General features: G+C 36.3%; 1 protein-coding gene across 1 annotated transcript; it reads left to right on the forward strand.

Moving 5' to 3' along the window:
- Positions 1 to 3,741: 3,741 nt before the first annotated feature.
- Positions 3,742 to 8,109, forward strand: LOC135195228 (lactosylceramide 4-alpha-galactosyltransferase-like). The gene is made up of 4 exons (XM_064221496.1): positions 3,742 to 3,928; positions 4,205 to 4,431; positions 4,657 to 4,848; positions 7,996 to 8,109. The coding sequence occupies exons 1-4, from the start codon at positions 3,772 to 3,774 to the stop codon at positions 8,107 to 8,109; spliced, it is 690 nt and encodes a 229-aa protein (XP_064077566.1). The 5' UTR covers positions 3,742 to 3,771.
- The last annotated feature ends 1,817 nt before the right edge of the window (positions 8,110 to 9,926 follow it).

Raw genomic sequence — 9,926 nt, forward strand, 5'->3', positions numbered from 1 at the left:
GATGGACAGACTACAGCTGTGGTTGGCGGTCGTAAAATTTAACGCCGAGGTGAAAACACCCAACGGCATAGAGGCTCCCTCAAACCAAGCTGTTTACCTTACGGTACCATGGTCGGTCAGTTCTATGGGGATGACGTATCAAAAATTATCGCACAACGTATGGTGGGCTTCCAGCACCGTAAATTGATGATTTCCTAGGTAACGGTTTTCCCATTGGGCTTAGGACTTCCTGTACTTAAGATCATAAAGATATCTCTCTCTCTCTCTCTCTCTCTCAGTTCAATGAACACTTTATCACCTGATCACTTGATCAAAGGTAGCGATGACTTATGAGTGATGCAAACCATAAATATCATTCAGTATTCGTTCATTGCAGGGCATCCAAAAATTCAAAACCGCGACACTTCATCGGGAAAATGAGCAGCTTCTCTCGGGTGACGAAATTCAAAAGATTTTTCGTTGCCTCTGTGTTCCTTGTGAGTATCTACACCTTCGCATCCCACGGTAAGAACTTTTTTATTCTTACGTCTTAATGCAAAGCTTTTGGTAAACGGGAAATATTTATTATCGAACGTTAGCAAGAGTAGGGTAAAGAGGGTAAACAGAGAATAGGAAAATGGAGCGATGCATAATGAATAAATGTACTTGATATCGGGACCCAAGAAGAGGGGAAGGGAAAAAGGTGGGGTTTAAAACTTAGGGAAGCGATGGACCTTTCTGTCTCTTAAAGGAAGGAAAGTTACACAAATCATAGAAACAAGAAAAACAGAAGCGTTAAAAGAATTCCAGAATAATTCGGACTAAGTGAGACACAAATAACAGACAGACAGACAGAGATTGAAACTTGTTGACTGTAGCCAGGACATTTCATACATATGTTCGCGATTAACATACTTTTACTTTAGCATTTTTATTCATGGTGGCCTTAGAACCATACAAGTGCGTCTTGTCTCCTGTGTGTCCGTACGTGATACATTCTTGTACATTCACAAGTGAACTACTACACATATAACTCCTATTAATACTGGATTCGTGATTCATATATCTACTCATTTATTTGTCTAATCGATTCTATAACATTCTTTAGAATCAAACAAAAACTTCTTTCAGTTTTCTTCTGAAGATGGGTTTCTCTTTCCATTCCAATGACACCTCAGACCCACAATGTGGTTTACGTAAAAAAAATATCAACACGAAGTTCATAAGCAGATTTCATGACTATCATTATGCAGCTGCTGCATTCTAATGAGACAAAACGTCATCTTAACGTCACCAGGCATTTTTAATGATACATCCCGCTACAAGAAACTTACAGATAGCAAAATTCCCAGCTTAACTAATTTAGACTTAAAACCTCACCTTCCATCCTTACTGCAGGCGTCTATAAAGCTGAGAGGCCAATCAACAGAATGCTGCGAAGTTCGACACCATTCCAGGAAGTCCAAGACCACACACCAAAAATAAATACAGAAGAATATACCATGAGGAGTCCTCTGTCTAGGAATAGAAAAGGAAGCGTCTCTTGTTCCCACGAAAGCAAGAGTGGTGATTCTACTCTCCTCAGACTGAATAATTTCTTTAGGTGACTGCTCTTATACGTTCTGGCACTTCTGGAAATAGTTAAAGTTTTATATAAAATCTAGCAACCACACAGTTCTGCGTTGCAGCATCCACAATAATTCACAGATTTTGCTTCAAACATTTTGGATTTGGTTTCCACTGAATGCTTTGGCATACGAAAGAAAATTAATGAAGAAATGTTCCTCCCTCAGTGACATTCGAACATATACCTGGTTAAAAATTCATGTTGTTACTTCACATTACGGCACTATTATTGAGAAATAGATTAGAGAAACAAATCCGGTTATGTATGGGTACATGTATATCTAAGATTAAAGCTAAACGGAAAACTTTCGAGAACCTGTACGATTCTCCCTTTTAATCTGACGCGGTGATGTAAAATTACTGTCAAAGTAAAAACGTCAAAACCCAAACCAAGCAAAGTTAACAATCACCACGTCAGACTGAAAAGAGGAATCGTAGATTCTCGAAAGCTGTAACTATTACCTTTAAGTTAACCATTTTTCATACAAAAGATAAAATCTTTAACCTAACTGTTCATGTAATACGAAACATTCATTTAAAGATGCACTATACTTTTCCAGAAATGAGACTGAGTGGAAGGCAGAGGGGGCTTTTAACATCTTCCTGATAGAGACATCTTGCGACTCGAAACCCAACTACCGGTTCTGGTGCAGTGTGGAGAGGTACAGAAATGTGGCTGACATCTAGTTCTGGTATTTTCGACGTGTCCATTGAATGGTTGGTTGTTCTGGCACGAGGGAATTCGCAATGTTGCATTGCCTAAGGGTGTTTTGTGGGAGTCTGGGTCAAATTAAGTTCACTAGTCAAACATTTCTACTGAGAATTTCCAATTAGGAAATTATATTAAACTGAAGATGTTTACAAGAAAAGAAGCATATGAAAAAATCTCTCTCCCAATCTCATTGCAGAGAGAGGGACAGGAAGTTAGTTTTGATAGACATATTTTTAAGTAAAAAAATTGTAAAATGCATTGCTGTAGATAGTTGAATTATTCATTGGGGTAAAAATCTTTCTATGTATCTATCTATCTACACATAAGCTATTTAGCCATATTCTCTCTCTTAAGCAATTTCTATTGCAGCTGATGACATATCCCTTCATCAAGACTTTGAATAAGTCAATACTTTTTCTTTTTCTCTTCTAGAATAAGGAAAAATTATTCAAGATTCTTCCCATTTACTTATTCTGGTCGATGGTCCGTTTCCTCGCTCATCGGCGACGTCTTCAGGACTGAATTACAAATTGACGTACAAGGTTTTTATTACTGCATACGAACTTTTGAATTTTAAACACGACGTCATTAGGGTGCTGAATTTCTATTGGTCGGTGGGTCTCATTCTCTCACTGATGCGCCAGATGTCACGGCTTGTAGCAAGGGCAGCAAGGGCGCAATTCCAGTCTCTGGTCAATAGTCCAAATTTGCTTCATTAACGGTAATCGTGTCCAGGGGTGTTCTGTCATTCAAAAAATAATTTGAAAGCACAGAGGACGTGCAAAGAAAAGCCCAGTTCCAAACACTGCTAAATAGCCAGAAGCCTGAAAATCATCACAACAGCCTACATTAAACATACAGCAGAACATGGACTTCATCCACCCTTCACCAAGGAAACCAGAAGACATCCATGAGAATCCAAAGGGAGACACCAGCTACAGAAAAAGCCGAGTCACGACTACTGACTACGAAGCAAATCAAGACTGTCGGCCAGAGCCCGGAATCACGTCCTTTGCTACCAGCCGCGGCAAGGGATGCGTCCTACGGAGCACCAGGAATACTTACACTGTTGCCCAGGCCACCAATGAGAGGAGACCCACCGACTAATTGAAATTCAGCACCCCAGTGACGTTGTTTAAAATTCAAAAGTCCGCTTCCAGTAATAGAAACATTGTATGTCACTTTGTAATATAGTCCTGAAGAACGTCGTCGATGAGCGAGGAAAAAGTCCGTTGACTAGAATAAGTAAACGAGAATATTCCTATTCCTGAGAAGCTCGCAAGAAGAGAAAAAGAATATATACTGTAGACTGATTCAGTCTTGATAAAAAGATAGTACGTACGAAAAATGCCATTAACTTCAATAAAAAAAATATATATATATAATACGTATATATATGCTTCTCAATCCCCAGCATGGCCCAACAGAATCCTAAAGGAATAGTATGGTACGTAATGACCTCCCCAGTCGTCGACCTCAGCGATGGGCTGGTGAAGCAGCTCCTCCAGAAGTACAAGAACTTGAGACTCGTCACAGTGGACCTGGACGACGTTTTCGAGGGAACACCTTTGGAGGAATTATACAGGTCGGGCGCCTGGCACTCTAATGCAAGTAAGTCTCAAGCAAAGTTCACTGAGACCTGCGGCAGAACTCCCCAGGTCAAAGGCTTGGAGTTATAGTAGCCAAGGCCTTGATGTCATTTGGATAAACTCTAGTCCCATCAAAACTGTTGTTCCTATTCTTTTTATTTGTTTATCGTTATATTTCATTAGTTTCTGTTTTCTCCTTTGAATGAGGACATTCTCCTCCATAGATCCTAGTCCAAAAAATTGGAAAGAACCTTTTGGCATGGTTTTTTAAGTCACATTAACTAAATCTTCCCTCCAGCGAAATGGCCGGCAGCTAATTTGAGCAACATGATGCGCAAGGCTATGGTTTGGCATGCCGGAGGATTCTACAGCGATCTGGACGTGATCTGCATATCCCCCGTGACTGAACTGAGGAACGTGATAGGATTGGCTGGATTCAATCTCGTCAACGGCGCGAACTTCCACTTCGACCGACATCATCCTATGTTGGAGAAATTCATGGTCTATCTGAATGAACACTTCAACGTAAAGCACTTGCAGAATTGACGTTACTCTTGCGATTGCATTTGAAATGCTCTTGTTATTCAATAATCTCATGAATTAATTTGGCGCCACTCAGATAACAACTTTCCCATTTCTGTAATATCAGTAATACTAACAGTAGAACCGTAAGTTGGAGACTGCAGACAGCACAATTCGAAGTCAAAATATAATTCATAATCAATAACTCCGTTACAATATTAATTTCAGCCAACTGTGTGGGGTATGAACGGCCCTCGAACAGTCTCAGCAGTATTAAGATCCGTCTGCAAAGAGAACGTACTTCACCAAGGCCTTCAGTGTGATGGTACCAAAATCCTGCCCCACGCAGCATTCAGCCCGATCCAGCCTCATCTGAATCCCATGTTTTTTCAGAAGACAGCAATAAAAGACATGCATGAGGTCAGTATATCTCCTAAAGCTTCAGTAATATGCTCCAGGAAGTACAAACTCAAAATTCTAGTCTTGCCTTTTATATGCTCCACAAAAGCTCTGAAATATATGTTCATGTTTTCTTTTTTAATGACAAATCTTTAAACCATAAGGGGTCTCTTTAAACTGGATATGTTAAAATGGGTACACTTCATATATGTATATATATATATATATATATATATATATATATATATATATATATATATATATATATATATATATATACATACACACACACACACACACACACACACATATATATATATATATATATATATATATATATATATATATATATATATATATATATGATATATATAATAGAAAAAGTATGGCCAGCAGAAACTTCAGCTTTTCTCCGTTAAAACTTCATTTTTATCCAACGACTACGTTTCGGGATACAATCCCATCTTCAGGGCTAAAAACAGGGAAAAAATAAAAATTCTATACATTGAATCTGACTAAAATGAGGCACAGAAGTAAATTATACTTTTTTAAAAAAATTATATAGATTAATCAGTGAAATTCGAATTTTATATAAAACTAAGATGGTAACTAATTAAATAAGAGATTAATAGTAAAAAGCAAAGCTACTGAGTATAATGGCACTTTCAGGAGAAAGAGGAAAAATAAATAAACAAAACACTTAAAAACACAAAAACCACACGTGAATAATTAAGAAAATTACATTATTACTAACGACAGGGGAAAAACATTCAACATTAATCCTAACAGGCTAAAATTTCTGTATATGATCACAAAAGGAGATATATATATATATATATATAATATATATATATATATATATATATATATATATATACATATATATATATATATATAATATATATATATATATATATATATATATATATATATAGGCGAACACAAAGCAAAATAAAGCAAAACGAGAATTCACCGGTACAGAAGCATAGACAAGACTGAATAAGTTATTATTTATTTTTGACAAAGGGGGAGAGGCAAACACAAAGGCGAGAAGGTAGAAAGGGCGAATGGTCTATTAAGTAATGTTCAGTTGTGCAGCAGTTGAATGGTTGTTGAGGGTTGGTGACAATAGTTTAATGAAGAGGGACTCCAGAATGGGCAATGACCGATTATCTATTGCTTGGGATAAGATTTTAAAATCATTGTACTGAATGCTATGTTTACATTTTACTGCATGGTTGCGTATTGCAGAAAATTCTTTCTCAGATAAAGCTAATCCTGTTCGGTGACTGACAACCCGATGGCAATCAATGCGAACCTTCAACAGCAGACTCGAATTACCGACATAGGTTCCCAAATTACATTTGGGACAAGTAAACAAATATACCGTTGAAGATCGCATCAACACTGGTAGGGTGTACTTGAACTTCTGATTTTTATGGGGTTCTTGAAGATAAAATCAAATTTAACGTATGGGTACATACTGCTGAGTAGGACGGCGAGCTCTCGTTTTACAAGTTTATATGTTGAACAAAAAGTCAAGGATATATGTAATTCTTTTCTAGGTACATTAAAAGTGGTGTTTTCGGTTTAGCAATGTCAATTAAAAACTCCCTCAAGATTTTTTCAAATTGGTGGGATGGATAGCAACTTCTGCTAAAATAGTTTTGCAAGAAAATTACTTCCTCGTGGAATTTGACCCAGTTGCATGACAAATTATAAGCCCTACACAATAATGTCTTGCATGCATTCAGTTTAAAAACCAACTATTACAAAAGCTAAAGAAATTTGTTCCCAAGCCAATAAAAGTCTTCTTTCTAAAAATACCTGTTAAAAATTTATCATTACATCGTGAAATTGTTATATCTAAAAATGGCAGTTCGTTATTCGATTCTACGTCCATAGTAAAATTAATGTTCGGATAAAATGAGTTAATGAAATTAAGACACAAATGTGTATGATCTTTGTCTTTGAAAAGTACAAACGTATCGTCTACGTATCTTTTATAAAAAATGGGTTTAAAAGATGAAGGACACTGGTCAAGAAATAGTTTTTCCAAGTGACATAAAAATATTGGCAACCATGCAGTAAAATGTACACATACCATTCAGTACAATGATTTTAAAATCTTCTCCCAAGCAATAGATAACCGGTCATTGCCCATTCTGGAGTCCCTCTTCATTAAACAATTGTCACCAACCCTCAACAACCATTCAACTGCTGAACAACTGAACATTACTTAAAGACCATTCGCCCTTTCTACCTTCTCGCCTTTGTGTTTGCCTCTCCCCTTTTGTCAAAAATAAATAATAACTTATTCAGTCTTGTCTATGCTTCTGTACCGGTGAGATCTCGTTTCGCTTTATTTTGCGTTGTGTTCGCCTTTATATATATATATATATATATATATATATATATATATATATATATATATATATATATATATATATATATATATTTATATATATATATAATATATATATATATATATATTTCTCCTTTTGTAATCATATACAGAATTTTAGCCTGTTAGGATTAATGTTGAATGTTTTTCCCTTTCGTTAGTAATAATGTAATTTTCTTAGTTGTTCACGTGTGGTTTTCGTATTTTTAAGTGCTTTGTTTATTTATTTTTTCTCTTTCTCCTGAAAGTGTCATTGTACTCAGTAGCTTTGCTTTTTACTATTAATCTCTTATTTAATTATTTACCATCTTACTTTTATATAAAATTCGAATTTCACTGATTAATCTATATAATATTTTTAAAAAGTATAATTTATTACTGTGCCCCATTTTAGTCTGATTCAATGTATAGAATTTTTATTTTTTCCCTGTTTTTAGCCCAGAAGATGGGATTTGTATCCCGAAACGTAGGAGAAATGCTGAAGTTTTGCTGGCCATACTCTTTCTATTAAAGATCAGATATATATATATATATATATATATATATATATATATATATATATATATATATATATATATATATATATATATAATACATTAATTAATTAGTGAGAGAGATATCCATCTGGCCGCATAAAATGCTCCAATATTACTGCAATTCCCAGCATCCGGTATAGGCGCCATAGATGCGTGTAAAATTATCTAAAAACATAATTAATAAGAATTCTATCTAATATAATTAATAAGAATTCTATCTAATTTCAGAGATTTCCGGGTTCCTACGTAATTCACGTCTGGAACAGAATATCCCGCATCTTGCCTGTTATCAAGGATTACGGCACAATATACGACGAAGCTTCAAGAGATTCTGTCCTTTAAGCAGGGAGTTAGCTACAAAGAAATCGAAAATCTACTGAAATGAGGCAAAATCGAGCGAGTTACAGTCTTCTAAAAACTACAAGTATCGGTGCGTGCACACAGATCTGAGGAAGTACGTACATAATGATCAGAAACTATGAACATTATGTCTGTATGCTTATTCGCCCATGAACATCATGCAGATGCATGCGTGTTGAGAGTGAGCTTCATGCTTGTGCTTACTAATCCGATCTCCACCCCACCCCCAAACCCCCATTTGACATGGTACTCAATTTTTGCAGTTAGTTTCCACCTTCATTCCCTGAATACACAGTTCTTGTTCGGTTTTCTAGCATTCAAGCGCGGGAGGTCATATGAGGCTTCTGCAATAGAAAGTCTACCAACAATAAGGTCTCTAGGCCCACACTGCCCTCAACATAAAACTTTATTCTTAAGGGGAGGGCCACTGAGGTGAGTGGGGGAAAATGCAGTGGGATGGATTGGCTAAGCCTACTTGAATCTCACAGAAATAAGAATACTTATTACAAGAGAAAGACAATTTAGCTGAAAAGGCCCGAAATGGGGAGAAAGTTATCTATAAACCATGAAAATGATTGGACAACGAAGGAACACATAATTCCTTGGCTTCTGAACATTGAAGAAATTTAACCAATAATTCCCGACACTTAGCAGCACAATAAAAAAAGCAAGCGAAGTAGTTAAAACACGTAGTGAAAGTTTAGGCCTCTGGCAATCGACACTGAAGTGGGAAAATCATTCACCTTGCACCGCCTGATTCGAGATGAACCGGGAAAAGGATTTTCTTAAGGACACTGGAAATAATTCACTACAAATCAAATTCCATGTAAATTGTTTGATTCATTAAAAAAAAGAAACTGTCATGTAATTTTTTATAAACAGCCAAAACTTCCACCACTACTGAGAGACACTGAAAATAACAACGTCTACGGAGAGGATACAAAACTTTTACGTGGAAGCTTCACCAATTACTATCTTTTTTTCAAAACACGAAGAAATCACTTATAATTAAATTTATAAAAACATCATACGAAAATCTTGACATTTCCCAAACTTCATAAGGTTTGGTGCAGTCCCTGGCAGGGAAATAAAAACGCCATCAGGTTTCCTATTTCTGAGAGTAAGTTGTCCTGCGTGGGAATATCCCCCTCACCTGTCAATTCTACCTTGTAACATTTGGAAAGAATGACAGAAATGAGGCAATACACCTACAACTGTATCTACATGAATATAAAATGACGCCAAGTATGCGAGTGAATACAGTAATACCCCAAACTTGCGCGATTCGAGTTGCACGAATTCACAGATATACAAACTTTTCACTGGACCCTGACTAATTGTCATACACGAGTTTGTCATGCGAACATTTGCGAATCCTCGAGAAACCCTGCAAGTGTTTAGGTTTAATTTTCTATGTAATTTAAAAGTTTCAAGATTTTACCTGTAATTAAATAAACATTAAATATACTAAAAATAATCCTTTTTTTCCTATCTTTTACTGAGATAAGAGAATTTTTATGATACACGTATATGTTCATTTGTTTTGTATGATAAGAGGGTCGGCCGCTCGAGTCAACTTTTTCCATCTATTTCGATTCCTTGAATCTTCTTTCCTCACCCACACCTCACTCATATCCCTCCTTACCACATCCATCCGTCCATCTCATCGCTAACGCCCCCCACTCCTCCTCCCCATCACCGGCATGTTCTTAGCTCTTTTGATTACTTCCACCTCCTCTCTTCTTATTACATGGCCACAGTATCTCAGATGAGCTTCTCTAGCCTTCTCCTTTACATTA

This window comes from Macrobrachium nipponense, chromosome 16, assembly GCF_015104395.2.
Source record: "Macrobrachium nipponense isolate FS-2020 chromosome 16, ASM1510439v2, whole genome shotgun sequence".
In the NCBI taxonomy this organism is placed as follows: domain Eukaryota; kingdom Metazoa; phylum Arthropoda; class Malacostraca; order Decapoda; family Palaemonidae; genus Macrobrachium; species Macrobrachium nipponense.